This window comes from Choristoneura fumiferana, chromosome 29 (assembly GCF_025370935.1).
Source record: "Choristoneura fumiferana chromosome 29, NRCan_CFum_1, whole genome shotgun sequence".
Classification (NCBI taxonomy): Eukaryota; Metazoa; Arthropoda; class Insecta; order Lepidoptera; family Tortricidae; genus Choristoneura; species Choristoneura fumiferana.
In genome coordinates this window covers 1,137,395-1,163,705 of record NC_133500.1, presented here as the reverse complement: position 1 = coordinate 1,163,705, position 26,311 = coordinate 1,137,395, and the positions used below count along the sequence as shown (strand labels likewise).

At 37.6% G+C, this 26,311-nt stretch overlaps 2 protein-coding genes across 3 annotated transcripts in view; both read right to left on the bottom strand.

Moving 5' to 3' along the window:
• Positions 1–26,311, bottom strand: part of LOC141444285 (uncharacterized) — a 273,640-nt gene that overhangs the window by 220,122 nt on the left and 27,207 nt on the right. The window lies entirely within an intron of this gene.
• Positions 1–26,311, bottom strand: part of LOC141444278 (uncharacterized) — a 31,628-nt gene that overhangs the window by 4,919 nt on the left and 398 nt on the right. Inside the window, exons 1-3 of one of the 2 annotated variants that reach the window (XM_074109773.1) lie at positions 16,666–16,764; positions 16,381–16,485; positions 546–702 (exon numbers count right to left, since the gene is read on the bottom strand). In XM_074109773.1, coding sequence (XP_073965874.1) covers positions 546–702; positions 16,381–16,387 — 164 coding nt within the window. In that variant the 5' untranslated portion in view covers positions 16,388–16,485; positions 16,666–16,764. Of the gene's footprint in view, positions 1–545; positions 703–16,380; positions 16,486–16,665; positions 16,765–26,311 lie in introns of those variants that run through there. The other variant, XM_074109771.1, reaches the window with a different exon arrangement.

The following is a 26,311-nucleotide window of genomic DNA, read 5'->3' as shown; positions in this document are numbered from 1 at the left end:
CTTCTCTCGCGTAAATCATTAGATACGATAACTTGAAATGAAAATTCCCGTGGCAATTATAAAGTTATGTCTATGTCTATGTTTATACCCAGCGAATGAGATTTCGCGATTTTATCCCGGTCCCGTGGGAAATTCGAGGGAAAGCGAAAAAAGCTTGTAGGTACACCTTATGCACCCTTTGGCCTCATCTGCACTTTTCATTAGGTGAGATAGATCAATCACAGGTCAAATTTATGCACAAAAAATTAAACAGCCGAAAAAACTGAAAAGCACAAAATACTAAACCTTTTTTATTTAACCTTTTTATTGGCGATTTAATTTTCTGTTAAAAAGTTTTTATTTTATATTTTTTCCTCCCTTAGGGTAAGAGTTTTTTTTCCAAATTTATATAGGACCAACTTCAAAGTATATCCATTCCAATAAAAAATAATTATCAAAATCGACTCTGTAAAAAGTTATGCGTGATTACACATTCAAAAAATCCGCTTTTCGTCGGTTAAGAAGGTTTTAAAAAAATAACAAGAACTTATGGTTGTTGTACTGACTTGTTCTTGAGTGCTCTCAGCAGGAACGCCATCTGCTTATGGTGCTGGTAGCGACGCGAGCCCGGAGCGCACTGGTCGGCCGGCACGCACTTGCCGGCCCGGTACGCCTTCGTGTAAGAGTCGCGGATCGAGCGCCAACGCTTCTGCACCTCCTTGCCTGTGAACGGATTGTTAACATGTAAAAGCCAGTGAGGGTCTGTCATATTAGGGTGGGCTTGCACAGACCGTTTCTACAGATTCCCATTCCTACAGATTTCAATATAATCCTAATTTTCCAAAAAAATAAATGGTTCTGGCACTTCGCCTGTACTGTAGAGTTGGAAATCTGTAAGAAAAATCTGTAAATTTGGAAACAAGCTGGGTTAACTTAACCTCGAGTTAACTGCTAACCCAGGGTTAAGTGGTCTTAAAATGTATGGGATTGTTTGTTTGTTGTTTGTTGATTTTTTATTTCTGGAAGTATAGTCAAGGACTTTTTATATATATAGTCCTTTTTATAAAATTATCAAAAGAAATACAATGCTAAACTTTATAAAGTGTAAAGATATCTTTGACTTCGATTGTACGATCACGGACTTTAAACCATTTCACAGTGACATCGCATTAATTATCAAGAAAAATCGTAATGATTTATCCTTTGAAAAGGTTCCATGTTGGCTCATGAATTAAAGTCCTTGACCGTACAAGCAGGGTTTTAGGCTCAGGCGTACGATCCGGCCAAATATTTTCTCTTCCGGCCCGTCCGGTTGCCGCGTGAGGCGAAAATCGAGCGCGAGTAAAGCCGTGAGCTTATTAGTTACGTGATTGATTACCTACTGCCATAATTGGGCAAGTATTTTTTTATTACAAAAAATTGTTCAACTTTAAAAAAAAACTGTGATTATTATACTGGCGCAAAAGAATCGCCTCGTTGCTAAGACGTGTGAGGAATAGCAGTAACGGCATTCTGAACATGTTGGCTGAACGTCTTGATTGCCCTATGTTAATGTACTGGGTGGGCATATGTACGGGGCGGTCACATTAATAACTATTTTTCTAAGTATTTATTTTCGGGGATGATAAATCGATCTAGCTTGGTTATCACTGGGTAAACGCTTATTATCGAGTTTTAGCCCGAGAAAAGCTCGGTCGCCCAGGTGTATGGATTTGTATGGGTATGCGCCACGTATGCGTTCACTACATCAACTCCGTAGCGTCACCGGATCGCCTCGCTCGCGAGGTTGCCACGCGCGGACGGCGAGTGGACCACTCGGTGACAGCCCGCTGCTCGCCGCCATAGTGACTGCTAGGAAATTCGTGGTCCACGCGAGGTCCACTCGTTGTCAACGCGGCGTCCACCCGTGGACCACCTGTCGACAACGAGTGGACGCCGAAAGTCGAGGCGGTGCTGGTCGGGTGCCGGGTGGCTCTAATGACCTGTGACCCACGTTTCCTTTACGACCCCACAATGTAATACAACTAGCACGATATTCCTTGCAGGTCTGGGCTTAACTCAACCTTAAATATTCCAGGTCAACTGTAAAATAGCTTGTAATGTAACACATAGTACCCGCATAAAGAAGCTACGTCACCATATGCGTCAGTGTTATATAAGTACCATCGAAGGTTACGACGGTTAAAACCGCCAACAATCTTCCGAAGCAATGCCCTAGCCCAACGTATCGGCGACTGCCAATAGCTTTGCCCACTGCGTTTGGCCTTCAACTTGACTCTAGTTCGTCGTTCGACCTCGCAGCGATATTATATTAAAAATGTATACGCCAGAATTGACGTTACGTCTTCAAGGTTGGCTATTTTTTATCAGGCAAGCAAAACTTAATGTTCTCAAAAATAGATGACCATAAATTGAACTGTCTCTCTAGACACTCGTGCTCAAAAATGTTGAACACCTGTTTGATATAGGTCCTTCCGATCATCATCATTATTGTAAATGTCTGCCAAAAGACGTCCAATAAAAGAGTAACGTAACTGATTCACTGACTGATAGACAAAGCAAAGCCTAAACCACTGTAGCTATAGCCAGAGACTTGAAATTTGCCACACATATTCCCTAAGGCAGGGGTTCTGAACCTAGGGGTACCCCCGCGGGGGTAAATCAGCTATTCGCTGGGGGTATTTATGAACCTAATAATAAAGACCTTCCTAATCTAATAAAATACCTAGCTAAATAGTAAAAATTAAAAATGATAGATCGCCGCTCGGTAAGTACTTTTCAAGCTCTATTTATACGTATTTAATTGTTTAAAAAAATATAAATTATAAGTTTTAAAAGTTCAAAGCACTTTTGTGATTTATAAAGATATTTTTATTTGCTTGCGTTGTTTCTATTCATTACCTACATTTTAAAGGGGGGGAGGGGGTTAATTCAGTTTTCCCAGAAGGTCACATGGGTATCAATATTAAAAAGGTAAGGAACCACTGCCCTGAGGCTTAAGAATCATAGAGACTAAAAAGGGATTTTTCAAAGCGCCCACGGGAAAGTGAGCTAGCTCTTTATTTTATCAGGAGCGAAGCCGTGAAATAAATTTAGTTTTTCTACAAACAGCTGTTCTTTTTAATCCTCAAGAGCTTAACTTCTCCGTCGCCTTTGCCCCCGCAATGTTTGATGGCATCTCGTTTATTACCGCTAATGAAACAGTTTTACCCTAAAGGGTGTGATTAGCCCAAATTCGGAATCAATCCTATAGGCACATGCTCCTACAGTACCATTAAACCTTGTCACACTAACATTTGCCGTCACTCGGTCAACGGTTACGTAAGCAGGTGTAGTTGTACGATATCGTTATCAGAATGTTATTTGCCCACGATAACGATTGCGTTGTCAGCTGGGTATTTAGTCCACTGTTGGGCCGTGTGGGGCGCTTACAACTATAATACCTTCCTATTTGTGTTTTTTTATATATAACGATATTTGCACGGCAGTGAACCTTCGAGTGAACCTCATATTATGCGAATCAGATTGCCATATCATATGAAGGGTTTAGTTTAGAGTCTTATACAGGGTTCATTTACAGGTTTTATTATAGTAAATCTTTATAAAGTATTAACGATTGACTGGAGATACGTTGAAGAATAAGGATCACCGATATATCAAGCCAATTAGTTCATTGAAGTAGCAATGGGCAGGCAATAAAAGCACGGAGAACAGATAGCCGTTGTGCCCGAAAAGTTCTCGAATGGAGAACGCGGATCGTGGCGTATAGAATGTCCACCAACGAAATGGACGGATGAACTGGTTAAAGTCGCGGGTTCACGATGGATGGAGGCCGCTGCCAACCGAAGCAACTGGAGGCATACGAGATGGGGAGGCCTACATATGTCCAAAAGTGGATGTCCTACGGCTGATCATTGGCGTATATTGGGTTCATTCCAGAGTAGGCAGTTGGTAGTATGCGTCCCAGCAGCGCGCTACCACCACTAGCGCTCAGGGTTGCCAGGTCATTTTCAAATAAATACTGAACAGTGAGCAAAAAAAAACAAAACGCTTCCAACACAATGTCTTTTTAAAAAAAAAAAAACGCTTCTAATGCGCACGAAGCGGCAACATCGATTGTTGATTGCGTAAAATCTGAAAGTTGAGTAGTTTATTGGGGAGAAAAAATTATCAGAAAAAAATACCGAACCGCCCATACTTCGGTATTTTTGTTATACCGAACACCGAACACAGTGCTAAAATACCGCAACGGTTCGGTAGAATACCGTACACCTGGCAAGTCTGCTAGCGCTGCGTACTCTACCGCCTACTCAATGCACGCGCACGCCAATAGGCCGGGACAACCGCAGGGCTACCACGAAACTCGAAGTTCGTATCGTACCGTCCCTCTCGCTCTCGTATTAAATAGTAGGTATAAGTGTCAGAGGGACCGCACGACACGAACTTCGAGTTTCGAGTTTCGTAGTAGCCCTGCTGAGTCATATGTACCTACATATCGAAGCGAAGTAAACAACATCCACTTTTTTTGCTGTAGCAACTTATTTTACATTAGAGATGCTGCATAAAGTGTAAGTAAATAAAAAAAAATCTAGTACGTTTTTTAGGCGAAGTGGATGTCGCTGACGCTTCTATATAAATAAAATAAATAAATATCATGGGACGCTTGACACCAATTGACCTAGTCCCAAACTAATGCAAAGCTTGTACTATGGATACTAGGCAACGGATAAAAATACTTATTTACATAGGTACTTAAATACATATTAAACATCCAAGACCCGAGAACAAACATTCGTATTATTCATGCAAATATCTGCTCCGACAGGGAATCGAACCCGGGACCTCGAGCTTCGTAGTCAGGTTCTCTAAAGACTTGGCCATCCGGTCGTCTGACTCAACTATCAATAAATGACAGGGTAGTCATTGTGAAAGCTCATCTTTTCCGACCTCTGCATAGGAGATACGTACAGTCACCAGCACCAATATCTGACGCAACAAGCATGCATAAAATCTCATACGACTTTATTTCTAGGGCCGGAAGGACGTGTCAGATATTTTTGCACGCTCCTCCGTGGCAGATATTAATGCTCGTGACTGTACATAAAAAAGACTTTTTTTTCAAAATTACACCCATACGAAGTCAAGGCGGATCGCCAGTGTCCCATTAACCAAAAGTTACTAATTGGGATAGTTTCGAAACGCGTCCCACACGAGCCTTGATCATCTACTAGCCGAACACCTACATCCAAACAACAACCAACCGCAAACACTTGCCCAAATTGCCCAATCGCCATGACGCATTGTTGAAAACTAGTCAAAATTAAAATATGATTGCGAGAAAAACGTCGGATATCACGGAAATGGTTTATATTTTACGTCTACGACATTCTATTAAATCCATGTGTTGTTTATTTCGACTATTATTGTGTCACTCTAAAATTCAAGCATTTTCGCTAGTCCCTATTATCTGGACAGCTGGTAAAATCTGACGCGTGGAAAAGGTGTCGTAGGATTCTAGTCATTTTGGAGAATTACGTTAAATACCGGTAAGTCGGTTACCCAAAGACGGACGTGTAACCACAGATTACTAAATAGTTACTGTGCAACGTAAATAAAAAAAGACACATTGTACTGTATTTTATTGTAAATACAAGTAGGTACAGTAGAATCCATAAAATTGTGAGCAAAAATTTGATCAAAAATATCTAAACACGACTCTATTGTTAATGGCGTCGAACCGTGTTCAGATATTTTTGATCAAATTTTTGCTCACAAGTTCATGAACTCGACTGTACCTAAATGAATTTTGAACATGGATGGGTAGTGTCAGAGCTGCATTAATATCTGATCTGATCTGCCGCAGCTGAGCATGCAAAAATATCTAACACGTTCTACCGGGGCCCTAGAAATAGAGTCGTATCGTATCAGATATTTGTGGACTTTTTGTTGTGACAGATATTGGTGCTGGTGACAGTGCCTTCTCTTCTTCTTCAGCGCGTTTTCGCCCACCGATGGGCATACGCCTCTCCAACCTTTCTCCATCCAGATCGACAATCTGTCTCCCTCTTCCAGACCGGTCCTGCTGTCTCCACAATGTCATCGGACCATCGAGCAGGCGGTCTGCCCACAATTCTTTTGAGTAGCCGGGGTCTCGACTCCAAAACGCGCTTGCTCCACCGCTCGTCGTGTCGTCGGCACACGTGGCCGGCCCAAGCCCATTTCAGCTTCGCGACTCTATGCTATGTCCCACATCGACCACTCTCGTGCGTTTTCTAATAAGCTCGTTCCGGACTCGATCGCGTAGCGTTATGCCGAGCATGACTACGTTGACATGTTACGCTGCGTCACTTTTAACTCGCCACAGCCACACAGTGCCTTACTACGAGTATACTATAAATTATACTCCTACTCCTGATACTCATAGATTAGTACACTGCGGAACCCGCGATGGGTGAGCCCGACTCGCACTTGGCCGGTTTTTTAAAAGTGCCCTTGTGAAAAAACCGTCATTGGCAATTTAAAAACATTGGGAGGATTTAATTTTAAACTACTTACATTGTTAATTTTATTTACTTCATTTATTACCTATACAAGTAGACTTTGTACTTAGTATACTAATATTATAAATGCGAAAGTGTGTGTGTTTGTATGTTTGTTCGTCTTTCACGTCGAAACGGAGCGTCGGTGATTTTTGGCATAGAGATAATTTATGGGTCAGAGAGTGACATAGGCTACTTTTTATCCCGGAAAAATGCACAGTTCCCGAGGAAATAGTGCGCGATAACCGAATTCCACGAGGGCGAAGCCGCGGGCAAAAGCTACTTAACTAAATAAATGCGAGACTAGAACTAAATATGGATTATATTTTTCATCCTTAGTCATAGGGTAAACCCATAAAAGTATTATTTCGATGAAAACAAAACGATGAGGATAATTAGGACGAGTTATATAAAAACCTATGTCAACAGAGGAACACATTCTTTTTTTCTTTACTAACGTGATCAAACTGGAAAATAAAATAAAAAAAGAGGTAAAAATCATCACCATCAGTTGAAAAATACGGAAGGGACGCGCGAATGAAGTGTTTCCATTCCATCGCTTTAAGTTCTAGAAAAATTTGGTATAGACTTTCTGTGGTCGTCGTGTCGTTCACAGTACATGTCAGATCGAATTTCTCTAATTGACAATTGAAAATGTATAATATCTAATATGTAATGTGTAATATCTGAAGATATTAATATATTTAAAAAACCTTCCATAGCTCGGCATGTCAAACAATAAAACTATGATTTATTGAACCGCACATACAGTTGTGTAGCTCTGATGATGAACTCTGGTTGAGTTCGAAACGCGTCAGCGTAGTGTGGTGGTGGTGATAGTTGGGATTGAGTGTTCTTACAGGGTAGAAGTGGAGAAGCTGCAAGAACAAACATTTGCTGCATGGACGTAGCTATCATAAGGGGAAGGGTGCCCTATGAGCAAAATAATTCTTTATAGGTCACTAAAAATATATAACCTACTAGAAAACCTGATAATATGAATGCCTACAACATAGTATGATCTACATTTTCTATCTGATCTCAAGAATCGATTCTTAAAGTTGCAAAAACAAAGAACCAGGAGACGTATATATTACGAGTATACCGGGTGTGGCCTGTTATACGAGCAAAAAATTAAAACCTAGAACGTCCTCGTCAAACTGAACAACATTAGATCAGCGACTTTTAAAAATAAGGGAGTCTTTGAATTTTCCTTTTTGTTGTTTCAAAAAAATATGGCTCTGTCCATCGAGGACAATTTTGCCATGTCTAGTAGTTTTGCCGTGTACGGTAAAAAAATTCTAGAAAACGAAATATGAGAGGTAATGGTGGATGAACGATGACAGCGCGAATTTACCTTTTTTTATACAAATTAAATACTGCTATCAATGTACGCCATCCTAGAACATAACTGACGTCGCCTGTCACGCTACAAACATCAAGCATTTTTCTTTACATTGCTTCTTCGAATAAACTTAAAAGTTTAATAAAAATTAAAAAAAACTAATTATTTTCAAGTCGCTGAACTAGTACGCTGTTGTTCAGTTTGAGGAGTATGATCTATGTTTTAATTATTGTATTTTATTTAACGCGAACGCGATCGAGACGTATTTTGTAACCGAAAACTTACACTAAGGGTACAAAGTGTAAAACTAGCATTAAACCCATTTCTCCTTCGACGTGTCAATCCACCCTCGCCGTACCGGATCGGGTGGCTATATGAACGTCTCGGGTGAAATGACTCATCTTATGCTCTTGTTGTACAATCTACTATTAATTTAAACGCTCTCCTGCAAAAAATTCTCTAGTCAGATACGCGGTATTAGCCAATGTTGGTTACGCAGCATTGCAGTATCATATAGACGATATGACAATATCAAACATTGTTGTAAGTATTTACTGGCTCGGTGGTTGACATAACTGTCATAAGTAATAAATCTTCATCAGAAGTAGGCGAACAGATAAGATACGAGATTATATAATAAATCATGCTTTAAGACGATAAATTAGACGTGACGCGTGTTAATGCAATTCGGACTTTTCATCAATTTGATTTACTTATATGTTTTTTTAATATGCTTTTAAAATTTACTTGTAATACTTATAGCATATACATACTTAGCATAATGAGCTCATCAGTAACTTAAAAAAAATCTATTTCTATTATTTCTATTTTTATTTTTTCTATTGTAAATTAAACAAACAAACAATGGACAATATATCTGGTTAAAATTCCGTGTGACGTACGTAGCTACTTACGTACTTCTATTTAAAAAAAAATATAATTATTAGTAAAGTCGAGTTCATAAACTTATGAGCAAAACTTTGATCAAAAACATCTAAACACGACTCTATTGTTAACGGCGCAGAACTAGAAGCGTGTTCAGATATATTTTTGATCCAATTTTTTCTCACAAGTTTATGAACTTGACTGTAGCTATTCTCGTTTTACTCATCTCATATCTCATGTGACCCCCTATTTACTTTTAGTTAGTACATAATAAAAATAAGTGTAATAGATGTCACTTTTAAAACTGACGCCTGATTTGTCGAGTAAATAGTTTTTACAATAGCTACAGCTTGCATGCCTAACGCACGGACATTAAGCATTGTTCTAATAAACATCAGCAGTCAAAACACCGAGTAAGCGTAATGAGAGACCAATCGTGACCAAGTAAGTATTCTAGACGCACTTTTATCGCAGAAATTATGTGGTAAAACTTTTTTGAAAAGTTCGATTAATCAAATCATTTATTGTCCTGTAAGCCTAGTGGTTTGACTTAATGCTCAGTTAAGACCTGACACCCCTCTTTTTTTCGTCGGGGGTTAAAAATACCACAAACAATAGGGTGACATAAAAATGACCAAGTGCGGGTAGTTCACGATACGAGTGCCGGTACTTTTTGTGATCAAGTGCGGGTAGTTCGAAGCACTCGCGCTGCTAGGCAGACTTGACACCCTACCTCACTTCTGTCTACTCTTGACCACGGTCACTGAAACGTGGTTAAAACGTCGATTACCCGTGTGTTTTAGCGTGATAAGTCCCGTTTGTGGTAAATTTGACTACGAGTGAAAATCAAGAAAATTTAAAACATTATAAGATAATAATATTCATCATCATCATCAGCCGGAAGACGTCCAGTGCTGAACACAGCCCTCCCCCTTAGAACGCCACAATCAACGACAACTCGCCACTTGCATCCACCGGTTGGCCTTGTGGGAGGCCTACCAAAGCTTCGTCTTCCGGTTCGTGGGCGCGACTCGAAGACTTTTCGCCCCCAACTCTGTCCTCGAGCGATGTGGCCCGCCCATTGCCACTTTCGAGTTGCATATTTTTCCAGCTATGTCGGTGACTTTAGTTACTGTGTAAGAGTAAGATGATAACCTCCTATCACCGGTATTACTAAGTACCTATCACCAACAAGCCAGCTTTACCCTCCCAAGTGTAAAACTGTATCGAAGCGTATATGATACCATGGTAAAATAACATGGCTCCAGAATAAGGACAGCGTACATATAATATCGGCCTCGAATAACACGATATGAATCATTAGATTCGAAGGAATGACGTGACGTCATTAGCTGACAATTGAGATACGCTTTTGAAACGCAACGCTAAGGTACGGTATAGGTAGTGCCACGAGAGTTGAAGTGAATGATTACACACACAGCTACATCAAGAACTCGTTGCATATAAATTGCAAATAGTAGCTACTACCATACGATATAACCTAACCAATAAAAAGTTGGAAAACCCCTGACTTTGTCACTTCAAAGTTCAATATCTCAAAAACAGCAACACCGATTTCGATGTAACATGTCTAAGAACCATCGCTAGAAAACCTGCTTTAAAATAAAAAAACCGCATTCAAATCGGTCCATCCGTTCAAGAACTACGGTGCCACAGACAGACAGCGTGACGTTCCGTGCGACACTTTCTAGCACGGCGTGACGTCACCGGCTCCCACTTCCTGCCCCCACTCTCGAACTACGATGCGGTTAATTTTTCTCAATAAGTACTATTATTTATTCTGTGATTAAGTGTTATAAGTTTGGCCGCTATGTGTGTCTGTCGGTCTGTCTGTGACACCGTAGCTCTTAATCTATCATCTCCCAGGATAACAGGATCATAGGAATTTGGGCACAAATTTGTGCCTCTGGGAGAGGACAGGTTAATCGGGTAGATCGATTTGAATGCGTTTTATTTTATTTGAAAGCAGATTTTCTAGCGATTGTTCTTCGACGTGTTTTATCAAAATCGGTTCAGCCGTTTTTGAGATATTAAACTTGGAAGTGAAAAAGTTTTCCAACTTTGCGTTGTTTAGGTTATTGTTTGATTGACAAAAGAAACAATATTAATATATAGATTTTGTTTACCAATGAATCTACCCAATTAACTGTATTGCATCGTAAACTACGTTTGAAATTTAAATAAATAAATATAAATATAAATAATATATCATGGGACACTTGACACCGATTGACCTAGTCCCGAACTAAGCAAAGCTTGTACTATATGGATACTAGGCAACGGATAAACATACTTATATAGATAAATACATACTTGAATACATATTAAACATCCAAGACCTGATAACAAACATACGTATTATTCATACAAATATCTACCCCGGCCGGGAATCGAACCCGGGACCTAAAGCTTCGTAGTCAGGTTCTCTAACCACTTGGCCATCCGGTCGTCGAAAATTAGTACCTAGCATTTGTATGGAAAATTGGATGATTATGACACCAGGCCAGTCACGAGCGACAGAGAGATAGGTAGTACAGAAATTCCCGTGGGAATTCCCTGATATTACAATGTGGTCTTTATTGGCGTTGAATTTCATGACTATACCCAGCGGACGAGATTTCGAGATTCTATCCCGAACCCATCGGAATATCAGATTGAAAAGTAGCCTATGTGCTATTCCAGATGTCCAGCTACCTTTCATCCAAATCTATCCTGACACACAATTTTTTGTAAGAATCACGATCAGGATAAGGACCAATAGATGGCGTTGTAACTGAATCAAGTTCGCAACAGCATTGGTTACTGCAAATTCCCACAGATGTCGTGGATATCAATAACAATAGCAAAAAGTAGCAGTTATTAGCCAAAATCTTAATAACAACATAAAAATACGTATTCTACGGATATCACAAGTTATGTTGAAACCAAACAATCTAGTTCGGTCGATTTGCCAATAGATGGCGCTTTCTCGCGTGTCACAACGTCGTAACCATTACCTTACCAGTGATTGCATTAGTTTTGCTGCCATAAAATAAAAAGCATCCCAGTAATCCATTATTATCTTAAGATAATTTATGAACGGCGTTACAATAAACAGGTTAGGTTAAATGGTGTTTAATCTGTTTTTTTTAGCCTTAAGACGCAAAAAGAGGAGTGTTATAAGGTTGACGCCAATATCGATCTGTCTGTCGCACGCATCGTAGCTCTAAAACGAATGGACCGATTTCGATGCGGTTTTTTTAATGAATTTAATATTCTTTGAAATGACAATGTCGGCACTTTTCAATTTTTCTATGTTAGTAAGGTTATTAAATTCTAGAGGGTTCTTTGGAAACAGGCGTCATAAGAAAAATACTGTCATACATTTCCTCTTAATCCTACTATTATCGCACTCCCAGACCAACACTGCATCAACTCAAAATAATACTTTATTAATTTATTGAATAAGGCGTTACTTTGCGGAGGTCCATATCAATGAACTAAAAGAATTTCCTTGCTCACTAAGAGTAAACAACTAACAACCGGTAGCATGGTGTACGGTTGTGTCACTCTGAAGATGAGCTCTGGTTGAGTTCGAAACGCGTCAGTGTAGTGTGGTGGTGGTGATAGATGGGTTTGTGTGATTTGTGTGTGTTCTTACAGTGTGGAGGTGGAGGAACTGCATGAACACGCATATTTTGCATAAGCTTAGCTATCGTAAGGTCGCGGGTGAGCAAGGACATTCTTTCAGTTCATCAAAATAATACACCATTTTAATTTAGACTTAAATCAAATTGAGTGTGTGTGTGTGTGTATGCCCGCGTGTGCTCGTGTATGTGTATGTGTGTGTGTCGTGTGTGTGTGCGCGTGGATAAACACTAATTTCCTTAATAAACGCTATAAGCGTCAGTGGGACTACACGGTACGATACAAAGTCCGATATTTCGTAGCATAACAAGCAAGGCTCGGAATGGAATGAAACCACCGCTCGCGACTAGTCTGCGGCACTGGCGCAACTCAAGTCTAACCTTGACGGAACAATGTACCTGGCTTACTGCGAACGCCTCCATTTCTTTTAAAGGAAACCTCGGCTCACTCCGATCAATTAACGTTTAATAAATAATTATTGTGAACAAACTAACACAAGGTTTTTGCTGACAGTACCATTTTTCTCTACCTTAACCCCTTTCCAGGCCTCGCGATAGATACGCACCACTAAATGAATCATAGTTTATATTGTTTACCTATGAGGGATTAATTTAATAACGAATAATATTTTGAACGACATAAATAGATTATGTACCTCTACCATATACATTTTAGCAAGGTCTAATATTTGTTGACATTTATGTGGTCACTATTTATCTACTAATATTATAAATGTGAAAGTTTGTCAAGATGTTTGGATGTTTGTTACTCAATCACGTCTAAGCCGCTGAACCGATTTAGATGAAATTCGGTATACAGATAGTTTCGAGTCCCGGAAAAGGACATAGGTTAGTTTTTATCCCGGAAAATTGCATAGTTCCCGCGGGATAGCGATAAACGAACACTACGCGGACGGAGTCGCGGGCAACTGCTAGTTTATTTTCAAACCAATAAAAAGTTACAGCATTTCAGTTTACTTATATCCAATGTGTTACAAATTTAATATCATGAAAACAATCACATGATAAACACAAAACAAAATAATACTACTACTAAAGCTAAAGCGGATAAAAATTATCAAGACAATTAGGTATATTGAAAATCTTTATACCGTGTGATAGAAAGAATTGGTGAAAACGGTCGTGATTCCTGTTGCGCGTGCGTTAAGCGGAGTTTAGACTTGCAAGAAAAATCGTGCAAGTTGCATTACATTGCGAGGCCGTAAAGCCAACTAGTTCGTAGTGGTCAATCGAGCGCCGCAATGTAATGCAATGCAACTTGCACGATTTTTCTTGCAAGTCTAAACTAGGCTTTGGGTTGATGTCGTATCTAACGTGCGAGCGCTCGCGATCACACACCACCATCTCTTTCTGCCATTATCTTACATCATGTGATAGCAAGAAAGTGGTGAAAACAATTACAATTTAAAACGCGTTAATCAAAGTCAACACTGCGACTGCACGGATGAGGCATATGGCGTATACGACTATCAAATACTTAATAATTTTCTTAATACATTTTAAAATAATCTATGTCGTCGTCACTTTAAGCCCATATATAAATCCGATCCCATCCCATTGCTGGGCACAGTCTTCCTCTCAAGTTGAGAGGTATTGGGATTCCGAGAAACATGACACAGTACAGTAACATTTCTTTGACATATTTTCAACGTTGCAGTTTAATTAGGTATGCGATTTCGACTTTTGTTTATAATAAGCAAGTTGCAGGATTACTTATTGACGCTCCAAAAATCCCTTCCCTAAACCAGCACTTTGGCGTACCATCCACATTGGTATTCCGGGTTGTTGTTTTTAAACAATTTATTTATCCCTGCTTTTTACTTTTTGTTAGTGGTCGTGGACGTGTGCATCTTTCCGTGAGTCACATACGGTTCTGGCGGAAAATCGGCTGGCGTTTAACGCCTCAGCATAATGCTGAGTCAGCGACCGTTTCGCTTTTGCGGGGACACAAAATTGTCTATTATGTTAATTTTTTTATGTGACTTTTCATGTTTTTTTTTGGTTTATTTGTGTGTAATTGTGTAAATTTTATTTGTGTGTCTTCCGTATTACTGAATAAATGTCTTCTTTCTTTCTTTCTATTCGGGAGACGTGAGCAAGACCAACCTTACCGGATTCAGATAGTTAAGGCAACTATATCGTACGTACCAGAAGGCTTACTCCGAAATTCGAAAATCGAAGTTCGTATCGTACCGTCCCTCTTACTCTCGTATTAAACAGTATAAGCATCAGAGGGACGGAACGCCACGAACTTCGATTTTCGAATTTCGTAGTAGCCCCGCAGTATTAGTGAGTTTTTTTTAAACGTTGAAAACAAAGTTACTCGTAGGGAGTGGGAACCCGTGACGTCACTTAGTAAAAAGTGTACGTAGGTGTGACGTCACACGGAACTTTAACTAGCAATTGGAGAATACGTGTCCCATATTTTTTTTAATGTAACTGACGGGCTCATATATTTTTTGGAATCTAGCCCATTCATGGGCTAAATTACACCCAAACCATTACTGTATCGCAATAATACTAAGTAAAAGCTATACAGATAGTGATTTAGCCTTGGCATTGACGAAATCATTGACTCGATGAACGCTACGTCATCGGAATTAAACATTAAATTTATGTACTTATATTGTAAGTATCGATTTTAGCCGAATGTTAATTTTAGATTAAAATAATTAAATAATTTAAATTAGCGGTAACGTTTTGTGTGCTCTTCCTACCTCATTTGGGAATACAGGCGTGATGTTTGTGTGTGTGTGTCAATTTTAGATTTTGTTTTTATTTTATTATTTTTGAAATATTGGTTGACTAGTAAAAAATATACGTATTATAAAACGAGATAAAAACACGCCCATAAAATATTCTTACTAACGATAATTTAATTACTAAATATTAAATTGGTGTCAATAACGTCAGTCTTATTTATATTATTTTTTTCTAAATGTTTTCGTACTGGTAAATAGTTATCTCGGCGCTTACATTTTGGGACGTGAATTACGTAATTAGTTAGGGTGTAACCGACAAGCGTATTGATGGTATTTTTTATGTGAAACGTGTTAGATATTGTGTGTAAACGTGTTACCAGCCAGCTACATGACTATAGACAAAACGCGACCTCCACGGAGGTCGCCTATCAAATTCAACTCAAACCAGTAAACAAGTTAAATAAAAGCCAGTTTAAAAAAAAAGACCAGCATAATAACGCTAAAACTCATGCCATTATTTCATTAAAATAAGTTTTTTTATTATTAAATATTTAAGTAAAATTACAAGTGTCAGCCTTATTGCACAGTCAGTGACGTCACCATCGTCATGCACGCTCCTGCTCTCACGTTTACTTCGCTACTCATTTAATACCGAACGCTTAATTATTCATTACAACCAGTTTGGTAGTTTAAACTCCCTATAATCAATAAAATATATAAACAACACGAATACAATTTACTCGGTGTAAGTAATAGTACTTAAATATTAATTAAAAGAGGAAAAATAGTACAGTCGTGCCTTTCAAAATTATCTGTCTAATTATCTGATTGTCTCCATACTTATAGTATTAAAGAAGGTAATCAATTTTACAAGAAAACGAGTTAAATTTTATCAACGAATTTGAATGTTGAAAATCAATCTGTCCAAACGAATTAGATCACTTTCGCTCTGGAAATAAAGATTGTAATAAAAACTGACAGCAGTGTGTACTTACTTGAATTCTTACGCCCCGGTGAATATCTTTTATTTTCAGCTTCAATACTTAATTAACGTACGTATTTACATACATAATGTACAAAGTACATCAAGAGAATTATGAAGATATTTATAATTATATTTTTATCGAATGTTAACAATACGAAATTTAAAATAGCATTAACAAACACAATATAACTAATAAAATGAGACAATTTGGTAATTAACACATACCAGTTTAGTAAGCACTCAGAATGAAACAACAATTTAATTTTAGTTCACATACCTCCCATTTGGAACGTCGCTGCTTACAAACAACACACAAAGAATAAGCACTAAAAATCCGCCTTATTATCTCCACTTCATTATTGTATCAGCAAACAAAAGATATCTGCTACGAAAATAAATCGTCAACAAAATTCAGGTTACGATACCACGCAAATAAATTAATTGAATTTATCGGTAAACCAATCACAACACTACGACGGTTAGCTTTTTAACTTGCAATACTGGCACTAAAATTAATAAAAAATAAATTCAACTATTTATGCGTTATAAAGAATTCAATTACATTTTTAAAATTAAATATGGAACGCGCTTCGGTTTTCCGCTCCCCTGCAACGTATACTCGATAAAGATTCTCTTTTCAAACAGCTCGACTCGACTCGAGGCACTGACTTGAACTAGTCTGCCTCTGGCGCTACCAATGAGAGGTTTTCTTGCGGACAGATGTTCGTGCAAACTAATTTTATTTAAAAAAAAATGTAAAAGGAGTTACGACTTCACATTTTAATGGTTTCTACGGCCATTATGCAGCTTATAATAAGATTTCAAAACGGGCGGATTCACATAGCTAATTAACAATTACTTTTTGAGTGCGTAATAGCTATTTATAATTTTATACGCGAACAAAACAAAAGAGACTCGCTCGAATGCTTTTGCCGCTGGGATACATACAGATAAATAAATAATATTCAACTTAATACAGTTTAAACAATTATTGAAAATGTAATCCTAACGTGAACTTAGACGTGTAGCAAGCAGCGATGCATGTCGATACTTATGAGACTGGCATGATAGCATGACTAAGCGGCGCGCTCTAAATTTATTTAAATAAAGAAGAAAAATTACTTTTTCCTTATGAAATTCGGTGGCCATGTACATGTTTAGATGTCTCATGTTGTCGCGTTCGTTATTATTATTATTAATGCGAACAAATGTTGTGACTGCCTGCCGCGAAAACACTAATTAAAAACAACATTGACACCACAGAAATAATTATGCGTGTTATTTATTATAAGTAATGAATAGAGCTACTACGTACTGGTAGTTATTTGATTATAATTGGTATTGTCTTTGTTCTTAATGAGCGATTTGATGAGGTGAGGCATTAGAATGTTTGATAAAGATAGTACATATTATTTAAACAGCAAATTAAAATATTTTTTATTGGATAATTTAAATCATATATTACATCCAATAAAAAAATTGAAAACGAGATTAAACATTAAACTGAAATGTTTATTTAATTTTAGAGCAAAAAAACTACATTGAATAATATCGATATATATAGAACCAGTAATCACGATAACTTATAGATGATTAATGTTTTAAAAACTGATAATTATAATAAATAGTCCGCTATAGTCAAGATCATTAATTATCTACAATAATTAAAGTACAGTCACCAGTATTAATATCTGCCACAGCGGAGCGAGCAAAAATATCTGACACGTACTTCCGGCCCCAGAAATAGAGTCGTATCAGATATTTATGCACGCTTGTTGTGTCAGATATTGGTGCTGGTGACTGTACCTGTCCTGTCAGTGAACCATAAAGGTTTAATGAAATGAAGCAAAAAAAGGTTAAATTTGAAATAGTAACTATAATAAAATAATCTTTATTATTATTAAATAAAATGTAATTATCAACGAACCATCTAATAATTATTTAAGTAACTAAAGTATAGTTACTAAACGAATGAATCATGTCAGTCAAGTCAACGCCACATCGGCATTCTCGTAGCAACCAAATATACCTACCTATTTCAAAATTATAACGTGATTGCCTAGAATGTTCTGAGAGGGCAACTGAACGGACGCACTGCGAGATACAGCCCTGTGACAGACAGACAGTGAAAGGATAGTAATAGGGTTTCATTTTTTACCCTTTAAATTTAATCATTTTTTCAAGATTATGCAAGAGTTGTCGTTAAATAATATTTTAAATGTCAGTATTTATTTTCCGATATATTTTTTGCGCGAAAAGGTTCGGCAAATAGACAGATAACAAATGTAACAGTTCATGATTAATTTGTTTTTGGGTTATTATTTTTTGATACAGTGTGGCGTGTAAACAACACTACGTAAACTAGAACATGTTTATTCCACAGCAAAAACAAAATTTTAATGTAAAGTCAAATCAAAATTTGATAATTTCGCATCTGGCCTTTAAAAGGGTCCAGTGGAGGACTACAGAAGCATTCAGTGCCCTGAGTTTAATAGTAGGTAGGGGGTGTATTCATGAGAAAGTAAGCAATATAACGAATGCACATAAAATAAAGACACGTGGCTACTACGAAATTCGAAAATCGAAGTTCGTGTCGTTCTATCTCTCTGACACTTATATTAGTTAATACGAGAGTGAGAGGGACGGTACGATACGCACTTCTGGACGCCAAAAGACTACCACGGGCGAAGGCAAACAGCCAATACAATTTGTATCGTAAAATGTATGAACTATCAAACGATAAGTGAAACATTATCGTGTAAGGTTTAATCCCGCCCGAGACAGGACATCCGACGTCATCGCTGTAGAGAAAGTTAAAAGAGATAAAAAAGGAAGACTGGTAGGACCTTGTCGATGGTCATTTACAATGAAACAGATCCACTGTCATTTACCAACGTTTGACTGTAGCTATGTTCACCTATAGATGTAGTGTATATAATAGTTATACACTGTATTCTATTGGAAAATTTGTATTTATCGTGCTCGCTCTCTCAATTAGCTTCAGTACAGTACCCAACACGATGGCACAGCAGTTTTGACATTAAATGTCAAAAAAATCCAGTGTCAAATTCTGATTTCTGACACTAAATAATAAAGTTCAATATTAATGGTTATGGTGGTGGTGAAGTGGCAGTGGGCAGGGCACATCGCTCGCAGGACTGATGGCCGATGGGGTCAGGTTTTCGAATAGCGTCCGCGGACCGGGAGACGAGCTGTCGGTAGGCCTCCAACAAGATGGAGCGACGACCTGGTTAAGATCGCGGGATCGCGGTGGATGCGGAAAGCACAAGACCGGTCTGAGTGGAGAGCCTTGGGGGAGGCGTATGTCTAGCAGAGGACGTCTTTCGGCTGACATGATGATGATGATGATGATAGTTAATGGTTATGAAAATTTCACTCATGTAATACAATAATTGATTGACACTTCGGGTGCCATCGTATTCCGATTGAGATCCGACTTTTCCCGATGTAAATTTATTATGCGCTATATTATACCACCTATGGTGTTAGTAGCAGTCAAAGAAGTCATATTAAAAGTGACAACTGCCAAAGAGAATAAAACCACATGTGTCAACGACAACAGCAGGGAAGTGCTCTATTGTATGGATTGACGTAGCACTGTCTCTGTCTCTTCTCTACCGACATTAGCTCTTTAATACTGTCGCTAAGTAGCGCTTATTACAGTGTACGAAAGAGAGACGAGCGAAAGAGAGGAGGAAAAATTAGTCACGACTCACGAAGTACCTATTGCTGCTCAGCAGCACTGTACGGTTGTTATAAATTAGTGATCGAATCTTGAGCCAAAATATTGTTAATTTTAACGTACAAATGGTACAATTACATCACAAGTGATGCCAATTACAATTCGAAGGTTTCCGAGAACCGGGTCACGACGACGGTGGGACGCGCTTGCATTAGCTTAAGTTTCGATAGTTAACTTAGAAAATGGTATTCATTAGTACTTAGATTACAATAACATTCATGAAAAAAAAAAAACTGTGATATTAAACTTCATATGGCGCTTACGACTTTCAAGAGATGTCGCTTTGGCGTAACAACAGTGAATCATGTGACGATATTCAGTAGCTCAATAAGGAATTCATAATTTTTGATATTGTAACACATTAAAAATAAAATGATGCCGTGGTGGCCGAGCGGTTTGACCTATGGCCTCTTAAGCAGAGGATCGTGGGTTCAAACCCCGGCTCGCACCTCTAAGTTTTTCGGAATTCATGTGCGAAATTACATTTGAAGTTTACCACGAGCTTTACGGTGAAGGAAAACATCGTGAGGAAACCTGCACAAACCTGCGAAGCAATTCAATGGTGTGTGTGAAGTTCCCAATCCGCACTGGGCCCGCGTGGGAACTACGGCCCAAGCCCTCTCATTCCGAGAGGAGGCCTGTGCCCAGCAGTGGGACGTATATAGGCTGGGATGATGATGATGAAAAATAAAATGAAAATTCAAGAAATCAACAATGTCAACCTTGGTTTAAAATTAAGTTATTGTAAACAATAACTTAATTTCCCTATACCTAGTGCCATCCACGAAGACGCATGATTTTGTCAAAATTAGACATTAATGACATTGTAATAAGAACCACGGCACGCGTCATCGTGAATGACTCTACCTTAATTAATTAGGTAATCTAGAGAAGCATTTTTGGAACTACGCTTGCATGCGATACTTGCGATCCACCGGTGGGTATGTGGTTTAATCAAAATGGTTCGATGATCATTGTCTTCGCGTGTTTACAACTATATTAATTAAATGTCAGAGCTATTTATTTTAAACACTGCATGGATGCACGCGGTTGGAATAAAGATAATTTATTCATTTGTCATGTTAAAGACATTTTTACTTAACGTCGCAAATCGTCGCAATACTTGATAGCGATAGACATGTTTACTAGTCCCAAATCATAAAGCTCAAGAAATTCCAAGATGGCGTCATTCACAGGAAAAATTCTCAAATTAAAAACAAGAACAGATTGACTTTGTTAATTTTCATGGAGTAGTTTCTAAAACTTTATTCACCATACATCATTTTGTTATTATATTACGCTTGATGACGGTCCGCCATTTTGTGAAACGTGATTCGCCGCCTCCTTACGATTTGTTTTTCATTGTCCGTAATTGAGCTTAAAAACACGGTACCTAACTGACAAAGGTTCGTGCTATGCTAGGAAAGAGAATATTAGTGTTCTTAAATAAATTTCCAAGCCCGCCCAATCTCGTGGTATTTATTCAGAAAGTATTTGACAAGTTTTCACAGGTATAACCAGCCAGTTCGATATTTTGTTAGCAATATTAAAATCTTTTTAAATATGGAACGCAAACAGCCATTCGAGTATAAACGCAAACTCTTTAGAACGAGTTCGATAAACGTTCTTAATTCAAAAACACGAACTGCAACACAATTCCTTTGTACATTGAAGTTTTTCTTTGGTTAACGTTTACGATGGTCGCGTTGTAGCGAGCAATGGTTGTATAGATTAGCGTTGAAGCATATAGTACGTGTTATATGAAGAGACGGGTGCGGGCCGGCCCCTAGCGTCTATTGAGTCACGAACACCGCACCGCCTTTACCAATGCAGTCAACTTGATAATTTAGTTGGCAGCAACATTGTTTTGAAATTTTACATTGCGTGTTAACCATGGCAAGCGACTGTCGGATTACGCAGAAAGCGCGCATTGAAATTGTTTCTTATATTTAGTCGTATCGCAGATGTAGTCAGTGGTGCAAATGACACGTTGACGGTTGAGTTTTTTTTTTTCATTGAGATTATTTTGTTCCGATATTATATTGATGAGTAACTAGGATACTGCGTGATGAAATGGCTCCTTAAATAAAGACTTGATATTTAATGACAAATGTAAATGAGCATAATGGAGGTTAAAACTGGTTAGTAGCTAAGTAGGTACCTACGTTTACTGCTAAGCGTTAACAAGGAGACTAGCGGGCCCGCGGAGCTTGCAACAATTCACTGCACCAGAAAATTATAACGTTGAAAGAGCAGGTCAAAACTTAAAACTAAATAACCATTGATAAATAAAACGTCACAAACATCTACATATATACAATGTAAATTAGCTTCGTGTGGAGATTGCGTAACATACAATTTTATAACGAAATCACTGTCAATAATTTCAACCCAAATACAAATTGCAATTAATTTTGCTTCATATTTGTATACCTGTCGCGGTACTTGCGATATACAAAAATGCATAATAATATTTTTAAGCTACTTTCAAGTCTCATCTTAGCTCCATATTCAAAAATATAGTAATACTGCTAACAAAATATCGAACTGGCTGGTTATAATATAACTGTGAAAACTTTTCAAATACTTTCTGAAAAAATACCACGGGATTGCGAATTGGGATAACGTAAAAGAATTATCATTTAAATTTGCCTTTTTAAAAATGTCATATTTTAAAGGCAATTTTCAAAAATTTCGCTCAAAGTGTGGTTTGGTCATCCCTTCCCCGGTTATGACCATAGCGTTGCAGCGTCCCAAACTTCAAATATTTAACTTTATCACTCCCCGGGATTATCAAGGCGCTGTCCCGGGATTGAATGACTGCTGGTTTGTTAATAGGATTTGTCGACAATTCTGACGGTTATTTCCGTGATTTAAGGTTCATCATAAGAATTTAAAAAATACTAAAACATTAACAGTACAAAGAATATTTGACCAGTTAACAGGCACCTATCAGTTGCTTCCAACTTTCTGCGTGACAATTTAAATAATTAAATAAGATTTAAGAAAAAAAAATATCCGTCATTAAATTAATTTTTAAGATAAAATAAGCGAACTCTTTAAACCGAATTACTATGCAATAAAGGGTAATTGTAACATAATTAAAAAAATACGTCGTCGAGTTTCTTGCCGGGTTGGAGGGGTTGAGTTTCTTTGATAGTTGTGATTTAATTGTGGATATCAATTTTTCGCTAATATTCTAAGTAGTTAGGTAATAAATATTTGTTTCTCTGTATAAAATAACTTTATAAGTTAGGATGAAAAATCAAATTTAACAAGTAAGGATTTTTAAAAAACCATCGTATATTATTAGTTACTATATAGTTAAGTTATTACAAATAAAAACAAAGGAGTAGGGAAAAACCACTTCTATCAGTTGTTTTTGTTTCGAAACCAAAATGCTACATTTGATATAAAATGCACGAGTCTTCCACATTGCATATACGTCATTTTTACTTGCCAACAATCATTGATATTTTTTTTCAATCTAAAGTAGAATGTCGTAAGCGCCAACTAGCCACTAATCTTTAAACAATACCGTATGCCGTTGTCAAGGTTGCTAAGTACTTTAATGTTCCAGTTATCTCAACGATAACATTCATTGTGTTTGTGTCTCGTAATCGCTATTTTATGAACTAACGAAGTCTGAATAATATTGCTTCAAATACCCTAAGTATCTTGCATATGAGTATCTTCGCAACAAAATGGCGCCGTTAATGCGACAAATTTAAAAAGACTTATTTAAATTTAGAGTAATTTAAAATTTAGACTCAATATTCGGGCAGTATAAGTACCAATTTGGAGTGGGCTCTGCTTGTAGCTTAGGACGTTTCAATAACCAGCCGCAATGAAATGGTCGCGAAGGAAGTCATATGACAGGAAAAATGGACTTCTATCACAGAAATCATATTTTACTCTGTACCTACTCGGGTATTGAAGGCAAGTGCCCTTGATACATATTTTTAGCATACATACACGTTTATACTTGCATTAACTTGATACCAACGCATTTAAACACACGAAGTTGTTGGAGGAAGAAAAAAGGAAAAGCTTAACTTTCCACTACTTTGATGTTTTCTTCTTCTAAATAATAAAAAAAAATGTCGCAGGGCCTGCCAACTCTAAAGGGCAAGGGGTCTGCGTAACTAAAAATCCTGGAAAAAATATCTGCAACTATGAAGCCGCAGGCGTAAGGCTTAGTTAGTACCCACTATAAAATAAATGTCAATTTAGAAAGTGTTTATAAATACGCGCCAAAACATCTTGTCCAAATATAATTAATTACTGGTCCATAAAAAAGGGCCACTTGAGTGTCAACGGTAAAATGAAATAAAAAAACTGTTTTCGTTTTTATTTGAATATATTTAATTAAATGAAAATTATTCTGTATTTCATTATGTTATAAAGATTTATTTATTTTCGTTTTTCCAATGAAACTCACGTTGCCCCCCATTTTATTTTGGGTAGTAGTATAGTAATTTTCATTAAAATTGAGCATAATTTTTAAGTAAGTGATCATAAAGGATCATAAATATTAAATATTTTTCTTAAGTTACACATAACAAACTGCGGCTGGCGGTTACGCCATTAAAGCGAATTGTGGGGACGTAAACGCTTCTGCGTTTTTGTTACTTTTTCACGTGTATCACAATTTTACGTCGAGTTTTATACGACCCTATTACCAGCCATTTAATAAAATAATAACGCCAGCTGTTAGACGCAATACGAGTTTAACTTTCAGTAAAATTTAGGCAAATGTTTTATTTAAACATACGCATCGTGTGTTCTGCGGTTTTTGGATTATTCCTTCCGCAAAACATATTTTTATGCATTTTTCGTTTTATGGCTCTTATGTTGTAAATTCCCTAAAACATAATAATGTGTAAGTTAAAAAATAGGTGTCTACTGCGTAGGTATGTGCACGTAATTAATTATTAATTATTTTATCAATTTAGGCAACTTTTTAACATTTATCAAATATTATGTTTTTCCTCATTTGGGCGTAAATAATGGTTCTGTCTTTGAATAACAGCGAGAGTTAGGTATTTTAATTTTATACGTCATGGTTTTTCACCAAAATAAAAACCGGCCAAGTGCTGGTCGGACTCGCGCACCGAGGGTTCCGTACAAACCTGTAGGAAGTAACTTTAAAATTATTAAAAATATTTTTATTATATGATGTAACTAAAAACTTACGGTTTTCTCAATTTGTCCTTTATCTGTGCTATTTATAAGACGTTGCTTCGTACCAAATTTCAAGATCCTGAGTTCACGGCAAGTACCCTGTAGGTTTTGATTCCCTTGCGAGTTTCGAATATTTGCGGAAATTTGCAGCATAAACGGCTGCATCTTTTGATTGCGTTGGCTTAGAAGTTTGATTTTTTCACAGCTTCAAGGGACAGTAGACCTCAGTATTTGATATAAATTTCAGCTTGATACCTCCACGCGTTCCCGAGAAAAAGGGTCTTGACAGACAGACAGACGTACAAAAAGTGATCCTATAAGGGTTCCGTTTTTTCCTTTTGAGGTACGGAACCCTAAAAAAAATATCATGAAATAATAATTGCAAATTGCAATGTACAATCGCCATCTGATATTTCAGAGCGGGCAAGGTGGTCAAAAATATCGGCACATGCACTCTTTTATTGAGGTACTTATTACAGTTCATGTATCGATATTTTTGATCCCCTTGGCCGATCCTAAATAACTCATGGCGACTGTACTAAACACGCGGAAAACCGGATTATTATTTGGTATATTATATTAGTTAGTAATTTCAACGGTTTCGGCGATGACGTAACATTAAAATAGAAGTACTTCATATAATACCTAATAAAATAATATTTCAAAGTTTGTTATGACGTATATCGTGCAAGTGCCCGAACTTTGAAAAACAATGCAATTATGAAGTAAAACCACGTAAACTCGCTAGTTATTTAGAGACCGCTCGTGTCACGCAAGTTGACGCCCTGTTACGATTGTACGTACGCAGTATACATCCACGTTACATATCGTATACATACGCCGTTGTTATCGTCGAGATTAAACGAAATACTTTAAAATATATATCTCCAACAAAGGTACGGCCATATCTCAGCAATTTACAAGTGGTAACAACGACTAATAGAATAGGCTCAAAAAAAAAAAACAAATGAAGAGCGCTCGAAATTCAAAAGAGCGTTCCGAATTCAAACCCGTGTCAGTACAAGCAGCGCGGTAAACAAAGCCAACCGTCCGGAAAAATTCGAAGCCTTCAAAGTCGAGGCGGCGCAGAAAACAAATGCCGAGCGTTCGAAAAACAAAATACGAACTCTTCAAATCCGAAATCGTCAAATTGCGTTAAATGAAGTGTCGTAACGAATACACCACGTGTCTGTTAACAATACAATCATACGCGGTGCGTTTATTCAGTTTCGAAAGCGCTCGGACGGTGTATCCGGACAAA